General features: G+C 42.1%; 1 protein-coding gene across 12 annotated transcripts in view; it reads right to left on the reverse strand.

Annotated features, from left to right (window-relative positions):
* The window catches only part of GRIP1 (glutamate receptor interacting protein 1), a 447,093-nt gene that overhangs the window by 2,907 nt on the left and 422,403 nt on the right, over positions 1-21,783 (reverse strand). For 8 of the 12 annotated variants that reach the window (XM_066591593.1, XM_066591600.1, XM_066591596.1 and 5 more), the window contains 9 exons: positions 20,713-20,858; positions 18,625-18,769; positions 18,005-18,144; positions 15,871-16,056; positions 13,833-13,989; positions 8,709-8,820; positions 8,586-8,630; positions 5,280-5,513; positions 3,917-4,063 (listed from right to left, as the gene is read on the reverse strand). In XM_066591593.1, coding sequence (XP_066447690.1) covers positions 3,917-4,063; positions 5,280-5,513; positions 8,586-8,630; positions 8,709-8,820; positions 13,833-13,989; positions 15,871-16,056; positions 18,005-18,144; positions 18,625-18,769; positions 20,713-20,858 — 1,312 coding nt within the window. The remainder of the gene's footprint in view (positions 1-3,916; positions 4,064-5,279; positions 5,514-8,585; positions 8,631-8,708; positions 8,821-13,832; positions 13,990-15,870; positions 16,057-18,004; positions 18,145-18,624; positions 18,770-20,712; positions 20,859-21,783) is intronic. The other 4 variants (XM_066591598.1, XM_066591597.1, XM_066591592.1 and 1 more) reach the window with 1 other exon arrangement.

Below are 21,783 nucleotides of genomic sequence, written 5' to 3' on the forward strand. Positions count from 1 at the left end.
CTTTGTAAAAAAATCAAAAATACAATCACACATGTGGTATCCATGTGCGTCGTAATGACCCAGAGAAGGAGGTTAATACATTATTTAACCCCTTAATGACATGGCCCCTTTTTTTCTTTTTTCCCCATTTCTTTTTTTCCTCCCCCCTGTTTAAAAAATCACAACTTGTCCCGCAAAAAACAAGACCTCATATGGCCATGTCAATGGAAAAATGAAAAAGTTATGGCTCTTGAGGCGCAACTGCAAAACTAGTTGATATTCAATGATTAGACCATTTTAAAAAACCTGCCCTGGTGGGCACGACAGGGTGGTAGGAAACCTGCCACTCAAGGGGTTAAAAGATGTTGCTCACGCGACTTTTGAGCGATAATCGTGTCATTTGCAGCCCAAGATAAGCGATCACCTTGCGCTGCCAGTGGAGGATGCAGAAGACAAGCAGGGTGTCCCCGCTTGTCTTCTGCATCCAGATGTTTTCTGCATGGAGCGCCCGGCTGTTATACAGCCGAGCACTCCATGTGGGGTATGGAGAATGCAGCTGGACCTTTCTGTTCTTCATACCCAGCCTGGTATCAGGGAGCGGGATACAGCTGAAACAATAGTATCAGCTGTATCTTGCTGTAAATCCCTGATAAGGCTGATCATTTAGCACGCTGAAAGACAACGATAAGCGACAAGATGACGAAAACTGTATGATGTCAGTGCAGGTACACACAACGATTATAACTCAAAAGACTGCATTTGAGCGAATTTTGAATGATAATCGTTGTGTCTAAATGGCCTTTACTTGCCTGTGTTGTAGGTCTTTCTCTGGAGATACTTAGCTGCTTTGTATGAGAGCATGCACTTATCCCTTTTAGTGCCAGCATGTATAGACCGATTTCACTCTTCCAGATCCAGGGACCCATGCAGCTCATTGTGTAAATATTGCAGAATGTCTTCCTGATTTATCAGTCTGTAAACTGACTGTTTGTAAGTAATGTATTAGTTATGCCGGGGTACAATGACTTGCTGCACTGAATTTGATCTATCACTAGGTTTCTTTTGTTTGTACACCTAGCAACAAACACCTCTTTGGAATGGATCAAGAGCAAAGCAACTACTGTGTGTTATCACACAATATTCAGTTTCTTTGTTCCAACATAACCTGCATCGCTGACAAGGACAAGTAGGGGGTCGATACGAGGGATCAGTAAAGAATGTCTATTCATTTTCTTTCCTTATAAAATAATAGCGCCATGCTGACCCTGCCTGCTCCCAACTGTTACCTCTACTTGTTTTTGCTTTGCTTGCATATACTGCAATGCCAGAATTAATGGGACAGGAACTAATGTCATGTAAGACCGATTCTAACCCAGCAACTTGACATGGCATCAATTCCATAAGTGGACAGAAGACATCTGGAGGGATGTGGCGCCATGCTGTCTGTCTGTGGTAGTTGTAGATGCAGGATCTCTGGTGCAAATAGACCTCGCAGCCACAGCCCATAAATACTTGATTGGGCTGATGTCAGGCAACACCACTTGTAGGAACTCTTTAGAATGCTCCTTAAAGCCATTCTGGACAACTTGGGTCTGATGGCATGGTTCATTTTCATGCTGGAATATATCTCATCATTGTGGGGGGTACATGAAGTCCTGGAAGGACCGCAAATGGTCACCAAGCAGTGAAACATAGCAGACACTGATAAATGACGTGTTTAGGCGGACCAGTGTACTCAACGCATGGAATGAGAACACACCCTACACCCGTATGGAACCACTGCGAACCTGCACATTGCCTTGAAGACAAACTGGGGGTCTATGACTTTCATGATGTCTGCGCAATACTCAAACCCAACCAGCAGCCTGAAACAAGTGGTACGGTGACATGACCATGCAATATGTTGCTGGTCCAGTTAGCAACCTCCTGAGCCTGCCTAAATACAATCTTGTGAATAAGGCCTTAGAGAACCAGAGCTACAGCTGTTTGAAGTTTAGTCGCGAGGACTGAGATCACAGCTGTCAGTTTGTTGTCTACTTGTGCCCCTCTGCTCTGCACAGACTGAGATGATTTGTGATTCTGTCCCAGGAAAGGGGTGACAAATTTTAGTTCATGTTATCAACCCCCACCACCATTAAAGGGGTTCTATCACTAGAAAAAATAATCAATACTTACCTATTCCTCCCCATCAGTCTTCTTACCACATCTTCTCCTGCCTCCCCAAGGCACGTCACCTCCAGCCGGCTGTATCCTCTTCTTCCTGTGATGTTACATACATTTATGGCATTCTGATTCCTGCAGCTCAGTGTACACTGCGTAACGTAGTGTTCACTGCCTTGAGGGAATGCCAGGCTCTTGCCAAGACGTGTTGTCTCACCGCGAGTGTTCATATACTATTGCTGTGAAACAGCATGCATGCACAGTCTCGGTAATAGCCAGACATAGGTTACGGTATTACCTGCTAGGCAGTGAACGCTACGTCACTAGTGACCAGGTACACTGACCTGCAGGACGCAGAATGCCTGTGAATGTATTCTACATAACAGGAAGAGGAGAATCCATCCTGCTGGCTGGAGGTGAGGTGTCCTGGGGAACTGGAGGAGCCAGGAGATTGTCGGGAGAAGATGCGCTAAGAAAACTGCCCGGGGAGCAATAGGTAAGTATCGAAATTTTTATATATTTTTTTTCTATTCTAATGACAACACTCCTTTAATCACAGAGCATATTTGCTCCCTGATTGTCATGTAGTTTTTTTCCCAGAAAAGGGGAGAAATGACTTGCTCATCTAAATCACTCCTATACATAATTTAACCCCATAGATGCTGCAGTTACTGCTGCCATCTAAATGTTTCCACAGCGGAAAAAAATGTTTAAAGCCTTAAGGGGCAAACGATTATTAAAAAAATAAGTACCCCCCCCCCCAAAAAAAAATGAACACATAATTGGTATCATATCTATTAATCCCATATTATGTATCCAGCAAAGTAAATGCAGTTTAAAAAAAAAAAAAAAAAATTTGCCAAAATAGATTTCTATTCATCTTGCTTCCTCAAAACAGGAATAAAGAAATAATTAAAAAGTCAAATACCTCAAAATACTGCCAATAAAAACTAAAAGTTGCCCTACAAAAAAACTGCCCTCAGACAGCTCTGTTGACTGAAAAACAAAAACGCTCTGATCCTGGAATGTGGCGCCATGCAAAGTATTAAAAAATAAATTATATTGTGCAAAAATGGTAAAATGGAATAAAATTATGTTGTCATATTCGTAATGACCTGTAGAATACAGGTCACATGATATTTATACCACATGGTGATAGATATCAGAAATTGGTTCCTATAAAAACTAGAGCTTTGACCTGCAAAATAAAAGATCTTATACAGCTAAAACCGATGAAAAAATAAACCAAGTTATGACCGCCGGGGAAAGAATTTACTGTCTCTTAAGGCTAAAATTCGTTATGTCACTAAGGGGTTAAAAATGCACTTACGGCACCTGTGCCAAATAGATTTCTACGAGACGAATTCAAAAGGACATTTTCAGAAGGGTTTCTTCAATTTTAACCCTTTCCAATCCAATTTGTATCCTGGTTTTCCTAGGGGGCTTACTCTTTTCCTGCCATTATACAACGGTGCTATCTGCTGGCTAAAGCCAGTACTACATGAGGCTGGCAATATATAGTAAGAGAACCTCGACAGATGGCTTCCAACATCAGAGCTGTACAGCCTTAAATCATAATGTCTGCAGAGGTCAGACAGTGGATTGGAAAGGGTTAAAGTGCCCGTTAGTGTGCAAATGAAGAATCTTTTTCCATTGCAAGAGAATATGTTTGCCTTACTTGCCATAACTAGATGACCAGAAGGGCTGCTATATTTTCCAAGTCATGCGTTGAAATGCAGAGGTTTACATAATCTTAGTGCTTGGAGAGGGCACGTACCTGCAGGAGGCGATCAAATGGCTTAAGTCCCCCGATCTCTCCAGGTCCATTAGGCCGGATGTTCTTCACATACACGCCTTTTTCCAGCAGACCATCGGCTACACTAAATCCAAAGTCATCTCTATCTGAGTCCTTAAATAAAGAGATCTGGAGAAGGGGCGAAAGGTCATTCATTTTGCCAATACAAGACCAACCCATGTACTTGTAAAAGCTGACTGTTGCTCTGAGATACACAGTACTGTCCACTGCTTCTCTGGATTGTTCATGGACCCGGCCCAATGCTTGGGCTGCTATGCTTGCTGAGGCACTGCTGCCCCTACATCATTGAACTAGACACAGTGATGCATCTATGTCCGATACTGCAGTTCATCCTGAGCTCAGTAGCCTAGATTTGCTGATTATTAAAGGGGTTGTCCCGCGCTGAAACGTTTTTTTTTACATTTTTTTTTAACCCCCCCCCGTTCGGCGCGAGACAACCCCGATGCAGGGGTTAAAAAAACAAACCGGGTAGTACTTACCCGAATCCTGGCGGTCCGGCGTCTTCATACTCACCTGCTGAAGATGGCCGCCGGGATCCTCTCTCTCTGTGGACCGCAGGGCTTCTGTGCGGTCCATTGCCGATTCCAGCCTCCTGATTGGCTGGAATCGGCACGTGACGGGGCGGAGCTACACGGAGTCGGCATTCTGCACGAGCGGCCCCATTGAAGACAGCAGAAGACCCGGACTGCGCAAGCGCGGCTAATTTGGCCATTAGAGGCCGAAAATTAGTCGGCACCATGGAGACGAGGACGCCAGCAACGGAGCAGGTAAGTATAAAACTTTTGATAACTTCTGTATGGCTCATAATTAATGCACAATGTACATTACAAAGTGCATTATTATGGCCATACAGAAGTGTATAGACCCACTTGCTGCCGCGGGACAACCCCTTTAAGGGTTAATCACCACTGATCACAGTTGATCCATAGAATAGGCCGTGAATGTAAAAGGAAAGTATTGCAATGGTTTAAATAAATTAATTGCTGCAATGACTATAGATGGACATGTGACTATTTTCCAACACGGATCTTCCCCTTCAATTATGAATTAGCAATATTCACAACTTTTTGTGTCCACTAAAGTACTCCATCCGCCTAAAAAGCCCTATTCTATTTCTTGCTAGCACCCCGCAACCTTTCTTTTGCGACACTTGGACCCTGATGAAACCCTAAAGCCCAGTATGTACAGAGCAGCTTTGCACAAGTGTAAAGTTTGGTTATTTTGCATACAGAATATCCAATAAAGCCCTTTAACAATTGGATCTGGGTATAATAAAGGGTTATGTTTTCATAAGAGCTGGCTGGGATCTGCTCATGCCTCTGACCTTGTGTAACTCCACAGGAGTTGGTGACATAATTTCTTTAATTTCTTGCTTCATTTTCCTTATGGACACAGATTTTCTCCCAACATCAGATGGTAATGTGTTGCTGCGGGTATTCTGGCTGTAATGTGGTCTGACAGAGCTCTTTTCTTGGAAACTTGCTTGCCGGCCCAACAGCCCCCGCGGCTGAGAGTTTTCGTGATTCAAACTCCGTGTGCTGCCGGACATGATGGTTGCCTTTAGCATAAACAGAAACACCAGCTCATTAGCTGTTCCTATTATGGTCTCCATTCATAGCTTCGGGGGGGCAGGAGAAGTATAAACTAGAGCTAAAAACATATGTGCTGATATAGACTGGTGCAGAGATTCTACTGTTACTTTACTAGTCATACAACATAACATAACATTAGGCGACTTCTGTAAATTCATGTCCGGCTGGGCTCTGCATCTTTCAAGTATATTGCTTGTGATAATGGAAAGTGATAGATCCTATGAAGTCTTCTGCAATCACTACTGATCGATGATTGCACGGCGATGACCTGTGAACGGTACTGTGGCACATTATACATTGCATGGAGCACCATAGCCTGCTAGTAACTGCAGCTAAATCAAGGCATCGGTCGGAAGGAGCATTAATGCAATATCAACGGTGCATGCGTCTCAGAGAAGATCATTATATCCAACAGCATAAGATGGACAGATGTCCTTCACAAAGCTCCTGGGACATGTATAAACGGGGATGTGCAGAAACTTCCTTAGAGTCATGGCCCTTAGGCTACGGTTTGAATTTCTGCCATTGTACAATAGCAAGATGCACTTTGGAAAGTGTGAGTAATCTAAATTCTGCATTACGTCACACATGTTGAATGTATATCTTTAAAGCATTGGTTGGTCTCACATGGTGTAGTCTGCAGTGTCGCTTGCACATAATTCCACTTTATACATGTCCCCTTGAAAATAGATGTAGTAGAGGAGATCCCAGAATCAGTCTGGAGGCAGAAGCAGAGGACAGAACTTGCTATCAGCCAGCGCACACACAGCAGCCTCTTGGAATCAGGTACATACTGCTAATGCAATGTGGGAAACTATACAGCACCCCCTGAGTTGTGGCATCAGGTTTAGAACATTATTACAGGACTTGCTATGATGAGCACCATCTGCTACCTAGAGAAGTTAAATCACAAACATAACTATTGTTTTACTGCATCTTGTAAGACGTGACGACCTGATGTAGAGGCTCAAGTGTTAAATAGATAGTAAACCCTACAAGAAGAAATCAGGTGGCGTCAGTTCTGGTGGTCTTGGGGGCCACAGATTTTACTTACAGATTTTTAATTGATCACTAAAATAACTTTCACGTTCCCTTCTGTTTGCATTAGATGTGGGCACGCTGCACCGTCTTGCTGAAAGTAACTTCCCGTTAATTTAACCCTTTCCAATCCACTGTCTGACATCTAAAGACATTATGATTTAAGGCTGTACAGCTCCGATGTTGTAAGACGTCTATCGGGGTTCTCTTAGGCCTCCTTCCCACGAACGGATTTCCGCCGCGTAATTCGCGGCGAAAATCCGCTGCGTTGCCCGCAGCTATTAGGTTCTATTGAACCTAATAGCACAATGCTCACGATGCGTAATTCCACCGCGGAATTACGCACCGCGATTTCTCCCGTCCTCACCCGCAGCATGTTCTATTTTCTGCGGGTGAGGACGGGCTGTACGCACTGACGGCTTCCATTGCAGTCAATGGAAGCCGTCCGTTCACGCTATCTCCCGCTGTAACCAGCGGGAGATAGCGTGAAAAAACGCTTTCCCGCCCACCGCCGCGCGTCATATGACGCCATATGACGCGGCCGGCCGCGTCACGTGACACGCTCGGCCGCGTCACGTGACACGCTCAGTGACGCGTGGGCGGTGGGCGGTGACGGGTGGTGACGCGGCGGCGGTGGGCGGGGAAGCGATTTCACGCTATCTCCCGCAGGTAAGTATAGGGGCTCTGGGGGGCGCCGTGACGGGCTTCACAGCGTAATATTATGCGGCGGAGCCCGTCACGCTCGTGGGAAGGAGGCCTTACTGTATATTGCCAGCCTCTCAGCTGTCGGAGCCTATCCAACGTGTCACCTCATGCAGTACTGGCTTTAGCCAGCAGATAGCGCCGTTTTATAACGGCAGAAAAAGAGTAAGCCCCCTAGGAAAACCAGGATACAAATTGGATTGGAAAGGGTTAACGCAAGTTTTTTCCCCCACCAGTTTATGAATACAGGATTTCCCGAAAAGCCCTTTGACATTGCTGAAATGAACCTGTTCTCCAGTATTCATGAACAATAAGCACCCGCTGTTCCACTGACTACATGTTTGTGGCACACGCCTGTTTGGTGGTCGCGGTTCATCATCATTTCTATAGCCCACTTCCTTGAGAGGTGTGATGGTTCGATAGACATGGGGGAGATTTATGAAACTAACAGAAAAATATTTCAGTTGCCCATAGCAAGCAATCACAACTCCGCTTCCGTTCTTCATAGTGCCCTTGAAAAATGAAAGCTGCTCTGTGATTGGTTGCTTTGGACAATAAAGCCAGTTCCTCTTTTAAGGTATATTCACAATTAGTGGACAAAGGTGCGGATTTTGATGTAGATCTGTAGCAGACTTCACTCTTTTTATTGAAAGGGTTAACTCAGCTGTAATGCAGATTCTGATGTGGATATTCCGCTGCGGAAAATTTGCAGCCTTTTCCTCTGTGTGAGCGCACCTACCGGCAGTATTTTAGAAGTCAGTTCCAGAATCTTCATGTCAATTTTCATGGGGATGCATTCAAAAATTACAGCTATAAAGGAAGGTTTAGGTTTCGGTTTCCTTGCGAGAGAGTCGCCTTGGATTGATAATTATGTTCATTTCTACAGGCTCAAAAGTAATTGGGCAAATTGAGGGCCGTTGTAGAAAAAAACGGCAGTATGTGTTAAACTGTTAATGAAAGAATTTTGATAAACCCCTTCAATTAAAGCATAAGCTCTACACTTCAATCACATCATGAGTACTTTGGTTCAGATCCATTGTGGGAGTGTAAAGAGGATAAATTATGGTGTCCCTGTCCCAATCCTGTGGACCTGAATGCATATTGGCCCATATGTATAAAGTATGAGAACACATTGATTACATATATACTGTAAATATAGAATAAGAGTCCATTCTGGTTGTAAAATGAGGGTATGCAGTAACAAGCTGTGTATCTACATGCTGGATATGGCTTGCACTCGCCATGACAAGCAAGAGGCTAGATCAACACACAGTAAGCAACACGCAGGGAATATATACCAAAAGAATCATGTTCCTAGAACATTTGTGACTGTCAGCTTTCTCCTGTGAAAATAATAAAAGGACGTTATCTAAATAACACAGTTATGGTCTGGATTTTAGGCATCAGGGCTCACGTATTACCTCTAGTTCCCTCAGGATTCCTGACTGTCCACAGGTCTCTAGGTCTTCCAGTGCTTGAGACCAGAAGTTCTCTTCTTGATCGGCTTCTGGATCCTCTGGACCGCCAATACCTCTGGAATGACAATGTATTGTGTATAGAATGTGCAGAATGCTGCCCTATAGGCACATGCTACAGTAGGAAATGATCAACTGGCACTTTCAGAAAACTTTGCAGAAGTTGCGAGGCGTCATAAAGTGCAATGGCTGTAGTTTACCACTCACCTCTGTTCATCCTGCTTTTAGAACCCCGTTCTATTAAGCTGGGATGAATATTATGGAAGTGTAACGGCTTCAGTCTGAAATCCTATCCAGAAATATTGTGACTGCCATACCGATGTCTTTAGTGTGCATAAAACAAGCTATATCCTACGCATCTAACAAGGTACCAGGTCTGTCTGTTATACCAGCTGTGGGTGCCATGCCTTGTGGCCCACCTGTGCGCATTCTACCTGCACGGTGCCTTTATGTCTGAAGGAATCCATCACCTAATCAAGCCAAGATACTTGCGGCCATTGGCTGCGGTGGCTGGGCAGAAGTTCAGCCGCAAACTTTTTTTTTGCTATCATTGCAGCGTTAAGGCAAAAGATGTTAAAGCCTTCACTATGGAAGCAGATTGCATTTACCTGATCACCACCTCCCATCAGCATGTTATACACAAGTGCCAAACAAGATAATGGTATATAAAAGCACTATTCCATATTTTATCAACTATCCCAAAGTAATGCACCTTAGTGTGGATAAGCAACAATACAAATATAGTGAGAAATATAGATCCATAGTCCAGAAAACAGATGACACAACCGCACAGTGCTTGTGCATATACGGGTGATGAGGGCAATAATATGCAGCCACATCACTACTACCCTGATGCATAATGCCCACATTTCTATGGTCTGGTAATAAAACTAAGACTTCCTTCAAACACCGGAGGAAATTTACTAAGCCCAGTGTTTCCAACTCCATCTTAGCATAAATTTTCCCCAGTGCATGCCTCTTCACATATAAGGCGCATCTTTGCATCTTCGTGCGTCCACACAGAACTGTACACCAGGTTCAACGTAGTGCGCATATCTGACATAATTCACACCAGTTTCAGGAGTAAATTACAAATAAGGGAGATGGAATAACACCTCCACAGTGCCACAGGTATTAGTCCATCTCCCTTAGGCTGCATTCACACGAACGTATATCGGCTCGGTTTTCACGCCGAGCCAATATACGTTGTCTCTCTCTGCAGGGGTGGGGGTGGGGGGGAAATGGAAGAACCAGGAGCAGTGCCCTGAGCTCCCGCCCCCTCTCTGCCTCCTCTCCGCCCCTCTGCACTATTTGCAATGGGGAGAGGTGGGGCTAATTCTCAGCATTTAGCCCCGCCCCCATCCCGCCTCCTTTCATTGCAAATAGTGCAGAGGGGCGGAGAGGAGGCAGAGAGGGGGCGGGAGCTCAGTTCCTGCTCCTGGCTCTTCCATCCTCTCCCTCCCCCCTGCGTGAAAACTGAGCCGATATACGGTCGTGTGAATGCACCCTTATTTGCATATTACCCAGAGGAGCATGAATGGCCTTTTGAGTCTCCTCACTCACCGTCTAGGTGCTCTCCCTAAGGAGAAAAGGTTGGTCCAGCGCAGCCACATCACCTGAGAAGACTTTTTTTTTTGTGCAAATTTTTGCATAAATACCCACTTGCACAAAAATTAGCAATGTTTTTTTTTTACACCAGAAACTTGTGTAAAGCGGCTTTATGAATGTCCCCCGCATTTTTTTTGTGATATTTTTGGAGTTTGGTAAAAGCTAACATGAATTTCATCTGTTTACAAGCTTTTCTTTGGTGACTTTTTGTCATGCAGACGTTGATGTGCTTTTTCCAGAGCGTGCTGCATTTTGGGGGGAAAAAACAGAACGCTATTGACCCAAAATGCACCAAAGGTGAGGAAAAACACCACAAAAACGGCACTGTTTGTATTGTATTGTAGTTGTCTATTGCCTTTGGGCGAACATCTAGCCACAGTGGGGGGGGGTTTTCAGAAACCAAAAACTGCTGGTAAAAACATTGAAAATAACCACTTAATGTTATCTAACCAATATAAACACTGCTGTCTTCAGCCCAGAGCCTACAGCAGTGCATGCAGACGCGCACCGGACTCCTTCGGCTATTACCTAGTAGTGGAATGCTTCTAATAGTAGCAACATATAAAGAAAGTGCTAGTTCTGCAACTTCCTAATACTCTTTGGTAAGATCATCAAGGATGAGTTTGCACTTTAAATCTTTCTTCCACTCATTCTGGATGTTCAGCAAAGGTATCGGAATTTACTTTCACATAACTACAAATTGGTGAAAAAGCTTACTCGCAGCTAAAAAGCTGTAAATTGCACATTTCCCTGTAATAAAGTGGTAATAAATTCAGCTGGCACCGTGGCCATGAATCTGATCTGCACTGCAGATGGACTCTGCCATATAGAAAGGTTCTGCCATTTCCCTGACACTGCACTAGAATGTGATTTACATATAGAGGGGCTTGTCCAATCTGATGTAAAGTAGACCGCTGCGGGAATTCTCATTCTTATGAATAAAGGTGCTCCAGGGAACACCTTGTATTCTTGTGTCAGGATAAGGCCGGTTTCACATCTATGTTGGAACCCCCAGTCGGAGGTACCGTCACAGACCCTACTGAAAACACAGGAGGAAAAAGAGCTGCATGTAGCACTTTTGCTTCCATCCAAAAATTGGGCAGAACGCAGGTGAACCCCATTATAGTCAATGTGGTCAGTCCAGTGCTGTTTGGTTCCATCCAGAGACGGAAAGCTTGGCCGTATCCGGGATTCTACTTTCCGAATGGAGCAGGAAGGCATATTCCCCAGCGCAGATATAAAAGCACCCTTAATAGAAGATGCCTTGGATTAATACTAAATTGTATTATTTAACTTGCAATCAACTGGGGATATCCGATCCAGGAGCACAAACATTTATAGTCTTCTAGGAAAAACTATTGTGAGTCTGCAAAAATGGAACAAACTATGCCAGATTTAGCAATGTCACACCTAGGTCCGTTTGTCTTAATTCTGGCATAAATGTGACTTCTGAACGCCAGTAGGTAGGTGCCACCAAAAATATTATATTACAACCATGGCAGTAGCTGTTAGATGAAAAACTAAAGCATCTTTGTGGGTTAGGCCCGTTTAAAGTTAGATCCACACTTGCAACCAACTTTTTTCCACTGCCCCAACATCAAGGATGAAGCAACTTTACAAATGATCCCAATGAACCATTTCTTACAGTTAGGGGTCTACAGTTTTTATACTGACCTATGTGTTTCTATAGTAACAGACCTCAAACACACTGTACTCTAGTTGTACTTTCATCCATCTGTCCCCCACCATTCACTAATGTACTGAATGTATGTTAGCAAGACGTAGTGGACAGATGGGAGAAGGCATGATTACAGGAACCAAAAAGCAGTTTGTAGTGATACTATGGGGACACAAAGGTCTGTACAAATGTTGTAGGCATAAAATGCGCATCTATCGTAAAGTTGCTTTTTAGTTGATATGGGCATTTTTCCAAAATAAGTCAAGTCACATGGAATTGTTTTAGAGAAAATCTAAAAAAGAAGAAAACATAATATTGTAAAAGAGCTTTAAAAAAAACAAACATATTTGGTAGTTTTTTACGGGGACCATATATATTTTAGGTATATCGCCTTGTAGACTTGTAAACAGGGATTTGTACTGTATCATAAGACGCAAAATCTTTAAAACTTTCATTTTGGAAAAATGCTCCTACCCTGTTTCCCTGAAAATAAGACATACCCTGAAAATAAGACATAGCATGATTTTCCACAATTTTTGAGGATGTAAAATGATTTTTCAGGCTTTTTGAGGATGCTTGAAATATAAGCCCTACTCCAAAATTAAGCCCTGCTAACAGTTAATTAAAAAACTTAATTTAAATAGTGTCCAGGCAGCTATACATGTAAAAAAGTTAAACCTTTTTGAACAAAAATTAATATAATACACTGTCTTATTTTCAGGGAAACACGGTAGTATGCATTGGGGCAATTAAAAAAATGGGGTTGTGAAAGTGGACAGAGCCATTAAGTAAAAATGGCAGGTTTGATAATGTATCGTATGTTAATACAGTACTTCGGTATACGCCACTTTATACTTGTACTCCGCTGGATCTTCATTAATATGCTACTGAACCACCACAAATACCAGAACAGATCTCACCAATACTAGTGCTGATGCCAAATCCTATCATAATGAATAGCAATATGAGGGCTGCTGCGGCTTTCTATCAGCAGTGCAACCATAGTAGTATAAAGACAGACTGTGGCTCCCAACAATATATGAGGCTAAAGACGAGGTCTGATCTTGCGGGCACAGTGCAGGTTTCTACTCGGCAATGACCAGTCTTGCAGGACTGATTTTCTAGCTTAGTGGCCTACAAAAGCTTGCAGTTGTTGTATCACTGACAATATGGCAGACATTACATTTTGCAATATCATCAGTGTGCTAAGGTGAGGAGCAGATATGAAGAATTCTAGTAGCATGGGATTAGGTAGTGACCACGGAGGGGGCATTGGTAGAACTGTTCTAGATAAGCAATGCCAGTGCCACGTGGTAAATAAGCTCCATATGAAGGTAGTATACAAAGGAACTGTACAACTTGGGCAGCATCTTTCCTGGGCACCACGTCTGCACCCCACTAGAGCTGCCACCTAGCAACCTCTAAGGATCCTGCAGCAGCTTTGTAAATGATGGCAGCATATGTAAAATATACCAAATGCTAAAGCAGTGAAATCGAAAGCTTCTCCACGGGAATCCAGTTTATTTCTGCGAAACCTGTCAAACGGAGCATTTTAATCTCTCTTACTAGCATTTTTCACTTGATCTCGAATGAACTGTCAGAGCATTAAATTAAAAAAAGGAAAACCAGTGAGTGCTCTAAATGTCAGCAGTAATTAAAAGGAGAAAGCACCGGCATAAAATGTGATGGCACTAAGAGATATCGGCTTACAGTATGTCTGGCAATGGACACTTCTGTATACCACTCACATCAGCAGCAATCAGCGAGTAAAGAGCACAACTTACCCACTGGTTGTTGGCCTTTCCCACTCATCATCACTAAGTCCTGTGTCCTGAAAGTGATTATTGGTTGGCCTATTCAGAGGAGACAGGCTGCCCTTCTGTTTGGGGTTTCGCCATTCAAATGCATTGAAACTGAATCCAGACGCTTGGAAGTTAGGGCCTGAAAAAAGTGCCCAAAATGTTAAAATTAGTATCCAGCATACAGAATTGGTCATACAGCTTACACATTAAGCCGTACTGTCATGGCACACAGTTATATTGTAGGACCCTCCTGTTAGATGATGCACAGAGCGCCAGAGCAGACATTCTACCTTGGTAGGGTAGCGCTGTAACTGGCTGACTGCAGAACACTTTGTAATTAATATAAATTACTGGAAGACTTTCAACACTTGGGGAAAAATGGGAGCTTCACTAATCGCTGACATGAACAAATTAGGAACTTTCCAGGCCACTTCAGGAACAAGGCGCTAAGAATCTACCTAGACCTCAGCCAGGCTCATTGGCTACTTGGAACTTGGGATTTATCAACACCTAAGACTTTGTATTACAGAGGCTGTACAATGGTTTCTGTAGTCTCTATGTAGCGTGTTTATGTGTTGCAGCACAATGCCTCTCTAGAGTTCATTGTTCAATCCAAGAAGCAGTGGACAGTAGTGGTCAGCCTTTTTATAGTATATGAGCCTTAAAGGGGATCGGTCAGCTACATTGAGCTCTATATGCTAAGAGCTCAGAGTAGCTGACACACTGAGTAAGGAGATAAAAGTTTTATACTTACCTGCTCCGCCATTCCCTCAGTGTCCTCGGTCAAACCCCACACTGAATGTGTCCAACTAAATACTTAGGGCTCATTCAGGTCAGCATTGGCGAGCAATGGAGGTTTCAAACGGAACCACCGAGGCTGATGTGAAGAAACCCTTAGTCACATGGACAGAATGAGAGTTTTGCCTACTGTATGTAGTCTGGGGAATGCAATGCAGCAGTAGATTGGAGAGCAGACAGCAGCGGCGAAGGAGAGTAGAAAACTTACATTCGTGGACTTGGCATGTCAGGTACCTTGTGCCCATAAGCTCTGGGCTCTCAGATGAGCGTTTTACTGCAGCGTTTATAACACACGCTAAAATGAACACTGCATGTTCTGTTTTCAGAGTTGCTGCGCGTTTTTGATGCCTTGCATCACTCACTAAAACAAATCGAGTGCTGTTTACGATGTTTTATAGTGTTTTTAACGCTGCTCACTATACACCCCCCAGGAGGTGTATAGTAAGAATAGTGACATCATCAGCTTGCATTGCCTGCATTGTTACTGCACAAAACAGTTAAATCGCAGGCAGACGCTCACAAAAACGCTGTAAAATGCTGCGTTACAAATTGCAGCGTTTTTACAACACACTTGTCTGAGAGTGGCCTAAATGTGGTCTGTGCCACACATCATTTTCAGCCACGGCCAGGTCAAGGGGTGGGCACACACAGCTGTAACTTATCCTGGGGAAAGCAGATGCGGGATAAGAATGTGCCTTCCAGAGAAACCAAAAAGTGGTCATATCCAGCTCCCCTAAGAAAGCCTTTGGGTTACACTGGCATAAGTTTTTAGGATAGGGAGGATATATACAACAAGTTCCTTTATAAATCATATAGTATATATCAGTTTATACCAGTCATATTTACAAAAAGTAAACTTTGTAGTGAGTTAGATAGACTTAGATGGTTCGATGCCAATGACTAGTATTTACATCAGGTTTTGGTAGAATCACAATACTAATCCAGCACCCTTCGGCCCCATTCACATGATATAATTATGGTGCAGACTCTGACGCGGATTCCACACCAGAATCCGTGCTATTATAGCATTACATTAAATGCTATGGAAAGCCACATGCAGATTTGCATGAACAGCCATGACAGGACGCCCAGGCTCAGCCTTGGATTTCTGCTGTATATCAAGTGTCAGATCCATGTTGGAAAACTCCAGGATGGATCTGACACCCAATTTTATTGCATGAATGAGGTCATATAGTTTACCAAAGTAACACAGATCATTTACCTTGACTTCCGTAAGCAGTGTCCACCGCAGAGCCGTCCCAAGACTCAACGGCACTGTCTACACTTGGCACGGTGGTGGAATAAATATCTGAAAGGTTGCTGGACTTCTGAGTACCTGGAGTATCATCTTCAGCATCACACAGCTCACTTATTCTACTAGGTGACGTGAATGCTTTAGGACTAGTAGCTAGAAGGGAAAGACAAGGTTTTCTTCATATAGACTTGCGGTTCGCGCGTATACTGCTTGGCATTAAACACATATGATTGGGTGCTAGCAAGTATTGGGCTTTTGCTTTTGACTTTCTTATATACTAATATGCTTTTATCACATCAAAGTTTATTGCTTTTTTTACATATCTGACCTAAAATTATAGTTTTAGGCTGATTCACATTTTTTTTGCAGTTCCTAAATGAACAAGGGCTCCAAACATTAAGGTACGCTCTACAATAGAAGTGAGAGGGTAATTAGAAATTGGCGGATCCAATGAGTAGGTCTGGTGTTTCAGAACTCCAAAGTGAAGATCGGCCAAACTCTTGGTGTATGCCCAACTTCTGAGGAGCGGTATTGTCTTGTAGAAACAAGAGTCCATTGGAAAACTTGCCTCAACATTTAGAGACAGTGTTCACTTCAGATCTGCAAAAATATTAAATACTCCAGCTACAACTCTGAAAATGAGGTCAGACGTATAAAAAAGCAAAAGAGTTATAAGCAACTTCTCCTAGAAGACAATGAGAAGCACACGGAATCTTAGGTTAACTTCAGGACCAGACATTTTTTATTTTTTATTTTGTGTTTTTCATCCCCGCCTTCCAAGAGCCATAACTTTATTTTTCCATCGGCATGCAGTAGCTGTCGGAGGGCTTATTGCAGGAGGAGTTGCATTTTTTTTGGTACTATTTATTGTATCGTATTATGTACTGAAAAACTGTTTAAATGGGGTGAAATGAAAAAAACTGCAATCACACCATTTTGGAAGGGGAGTATGTTTTTACAGCCTTATGGAAAAAAAAAAATGACATGAACTTTATTCTGTGGGTTAGTACAATTTCAGCGATAACAGAGTTATATAGTTTTTTTCATTTCTTAACCAAAAAACTTTTTAAAAAATTGCTTTCAGTCATCAAATTCTAAGACCTATAATAATCGATATTCATCGATTGGGCTGTGTTAGGCCTCATTTTTTGTGGGATGAGCTGTACTTTTTATTAGTATCATTTTTCAGTGCATACATTTCTTTCTTTTTTAAAATATTTTTGGGAGCTGGGATCACAAAAGAAAACAAAAACTGTAATTTTGTCTCTTTTTATGGTGTTTACTGTGCAGGATACATATTGCAATAGTTCAATAGCTCAGTCTGTTATACACAGTGATACCAAGTGTGTGTTGGTGTGTATTACATTATTTAGATGCTTTTTATGGGAAAAGGTTTTTTTGTTTTGTTTTGTTTTTCAAACTTAATTTTTTTGTAGTTTTAAAAATGTTATGAAACCCCTTTCCACACTGTCATTTAGTCTCCATAGGGGACTTGAATTTGTGATTATTTAATCACTTGTACTATATACTGCAGTACTTCAATATTGCAGTATATAGTGATTTCCAATGTTGTCTATTAAGACCTGCAAGCAGGGTTTTACAGGCATCCATGAATGAAAGCCTCCGGGCTGCTATTCTATTCAATTGGCATAACTGCAATCACGTACGATGGGGCGCCGAAGAGGGATCTCCCCCAGCTAACTGTTGAACACACTGCCAATTTTGAAAATGGCATCTAAATAGATAATGGTCATAATTGGAACTAGCTCCAATTGCAGCAGTTGCTGGTGGCTGTCAGCTGATAGCCGTCGGGTACGGAGCGGAGTCAGTTCCTGAGCCTGCTCCATATAACCCTCACGACTGCATGGTGCATGATGGTTGTGACCTGGTTATGGCAGTAGCCTAGAAAATACGTTTACAGAAGCTGGAAGAGAACCCCTTAGGCTTCATGCTCACAGCAAAGCAATGTGTATGAAACCTGTATGGTGGCACCCAGAATACCCATGTCACGGTATGATGAAACCATGCCTTTGGGAAGAATATCATGGTGGTCGATGAGAATTTAGGTTGTTGCACACTTTCCCCAAATGATCTGACTTACCATCTGTTTGCTTCTTGATTTTTAAAGTGACAGTTTCCCCTGCCATCTGCAGTAAATGAATAGCTTCACTCAATGGTTTCCCTTTCAGACTGTTACTATTTATGGCTAGAATTCGATCCCCTATGTGAATTGCGCCCGTTCTACAAAAAGAGAGAGAGAGAAAAAAAAAAGGAAATTAATCAAGTAGAAAAACAAAATCAGCTATTTTCTTACTTTAATCAGCAGCAAAAAAGAAAAAAACTGTTTTGTAAGAACATTTCCAAGTCAGGCATTTTATTCATGAACTGAAATCTTCATGTTAATAACATTGGAGTGCAGAGTGATTCATCATCACACCTTGTAATTCATCATCTTAAAGAAATCATTGTTCAAATGCAAAAAGTGTTTTCTATTACGGCTAGCCAAGCTCGCCTCGTGTTGTATTACAATTATAGATCTTCTAAATTATCAGCAGCGGGGAAGGACATAAGAAGTATATCGGAATATACAGAATATCTGCACTCTATGAGCCTTGCAACAAGGAGCTGCATTGAAGCAATGGATGAGAGACTTGGCCATAGCCATATAAATAAATAAGACATACCGGTAGATGGAAAGACAAAAGGAGTGAGTTGCATTACCTTTCTGCTAGTCCACCTTTAGTAAGGCTTGATATGATAATTGGATCAAAAGGTTCTTCAGTGCCTGAAATTGTAATTCCCAGGGGCCCTCCGTACCTCTTCAGCTCGACTGTGTAAATTATGGCTCCGCTGCTCTCCTGTTCATCTAAAAGTGTGAAAATTGTGTCTCAGTTTCACTGCTGAGATAATTTGTAATTAACTTCAGACACTTAAGAGATTAACTGCATTGCATCTTTATTAGTCAATATGCCATCCCTGTATGCCAGGCATTTAGCTTTACTGGGGCGATGCATATTTTCTCCACTTGAGGATCTGGCAATCATTTAAAAACACTGCTGGACATAAAACTACTGAATGTTCATCGTTACTGGCAGAATGGGAAATGTTTCTAGGCAAAAATATGTCTGAATCTGTCAGGACCAACCCTAGTCATCGATTGTGTAAATAGAAATATATCATTCACAGTTGCAAAAAAAAAAAAAAGTAAGTGAAATCTTTGAAATTAACAGATTTTATTAGTAATCAATGCAGAAATCTAGGTATCTAAGTCACAATTATAGACAAGCACAATGTAACTGAACTAACACTACACAAACAGTTGCACTGTTCATATATGTTAATGAACACACCGAGTAAACCTCTACAATGCAGGGAGAAAAAAAATAAAGCTAATTAGAAGCAGTTGTTTCAATTAAGAAGATGAGATTGGAAGTGTGGATTTCACAGGAGCTTTTACCATTAAATAAAGGCATATAAAACCTGGTTACTGACAAACCTGTTCTTCTCAGGAAAGATTGGTTAGTGTGAACCATATCTCAACGCAACAAACTTTTAGATGACCTCGGAAGACATGTTATACAGATGTATGAGGCTGGAACAGGTTATGGAAACTCTGCTAAAGATATCGATGCATATCAATCCAAGGTTAGACAAATTATCTACAAATGGAGAAAATTCAGGGCTGTTGCTGTTACACTTACTAGGAGTGAGCGTTCTGTTAAGATCACTCCAAAAACACAAGGGGGAAGGGGGAAATGCTAAAAGAGGTGAGAAAGTAGCCATGGGTAACAGCAAAAGACTTACAGAAGACTCTATAAACTGAAAAAAACCTTGTGGGGGCAGCGGTCCGTAACCTCAAGCTGAAGAGATGTTTAGTGATGCAACAAGACAAGTACTCAAAGCACACAAGCAAATCAACTAAAGAATGGGTTGTAAAAGAAGATGAATTTGTGTTTTGGAATAGCCAAGTCAAAGTCCTGACCCTGGACTGTAGCATACCCTGAAGAGTGCTGTGCATGCAAGGCATCACAGAAATATTGATTAACTATAACGCATCTGCCAGAATAAATGGTCCAAAGGTCCACTTCAGTGATTAAATATATATGTTCAAATTCCAAAAGGTTCACTTTCTTTTCTTTGTATAAGCATATAGTCACCAGTAACATGGGCTTTCATGTTAGAAAAATGTATATTGTGTGATCTACTTGTTTTCCTGGATGCCTCTACACAAAATAGTGCAATAGATGGTGCTATTCCATATATCAGACAAAAAAGGTACACAGATGTATACCATCCCCGCAGAGGCAAAAGAACACAATTTTGGTCTCTATCTGGAGCCTTGCCAGCACATACAGCAAACAGATACTGCGAAAGCAGCATGAATCCACCCTAACTAGGTCACTTCAATTTATTTTTGAAGTGATTTAGATTTACATCTGCATTGGTAAAGTTGAAATTCTTGACAAAAAGACATTATGTTTCCAAGAAATACTGCAGTTCTGCATACATCATGTGTAGATCAGAAATTCCAAGAGATGTGCCATGTAATGTCCAGCAAGGACTCCCTACATTATACCTGGTCATTTGTATACCTATTAAAAATGGAGGTAAAGTTGTCACTGAAATCTCATATCTGAAGCTACATCGGTTACAGGTTGATTAGGTGCTACAGACAAGACAATGGAAAGTCCACTACACACATTGTGCGGTGAGGAGTTATAACAGTGGATGACAACATATTCTCCAATTCTTAGCAAGAAACTACACTAGCTAAAGGAACAGAATTACGAGAAGCACTCGCTCACCCACCTGAGTTATCTTCGTCTTTGCGTATCTTCAACTTAACAAGCTCTTCACATTGCTGCAATATCTGAACCGCATCTTCCATGGAGCAATTGTCCAACCGGATGTTGTCTATGGCGAGCAGTTTATCTCCCAGTTCCAGGGTGCCTGTTCTGTTTTTGGAAGTTAGAGCTATTAATGTGCTTTTAACTTTTCTAAGATTGTCTGCAACTAAATATACATTGTATGAAATCACTTATACATCCTGTAGTGTGGAAAGAAAATCCATCAAGTTCGTCTCACATATTGTAAATGTTTTACACTGATTATAGGCAAGGGTGCACAACCTGCAGTTCATGATGCCGTTTTGTATGAGCTCCCCAACCATATGAAACCCAGACATACTTGTCTCTGGTGGCCATTGATGGGTGGTTTTCAGGTTGCAAGAAGAGTGGCATACAGCTTGGGATCAGGGATTTGCATGCACTAATTATCTATTGTGTGGCTATATTAAAAAATGGGGTCCCTTGACACCTGCTAAGTATTGCAGAAAGTAGATCATTGTACGGTAGCTGTCTATGCATGTAGCTTCTCCATTTTAGCTTATGAGAGCTGTAAGATGCTAGACTTTCTGCAACTCCCAACTTTGTAGAGAGCCACATGCATGCATGGCCTCCTCCAAATAGAGAGAAAGGAACTCCCATAAGTCAGTGGAACCCACACTGTTGAGATGTTTATGGCATATACCTTCAATATGCCATAAATGTCTCAGACAGTGATGCCCGGTTATGGGTGCATTCACATGGGCAATTTTCACATACAAGTTCTGGCCGATTGCGATATGGATGGAATTTGAATGTGAAAAGAACCCATTCATTTCTATCTGTTTATTCACAGGAGTGATTTTGCTCTTGGACCGATGGATGGTCTGAGATAAAAACAATAGGAATCGCTGCTGTCATTTTTCCATTATTTCATATGGGAGCCAAAAAAAAAAAATCTCATTGCAATCGCAGAAAAACACCACTGGTTTTCAATTGTGATATCGGTCCGAGTTTCTCTGACTCGCCCCTGTGAACTGAATGCAGCCTTAGCGTT

The sequence above is a fragment of the Eleutherodactylus coqui genome, chromosome 2 (genome assembly GCF_035609145.1).
Source record: "Eleutherodactylus coqui strain aEleCoq1 chromosome 2, aEleCoq1.hap1, whole genome shotgun sequence".
In the NCBI taxonomy this organism is placed as follows: domain Eukaryota; kingdom Metazoa; phylum Chordata; class Amphibia; order Anura; family Eleutherodactylidae; genus Eleutherodactylus; species Eleutherodactylus coqui.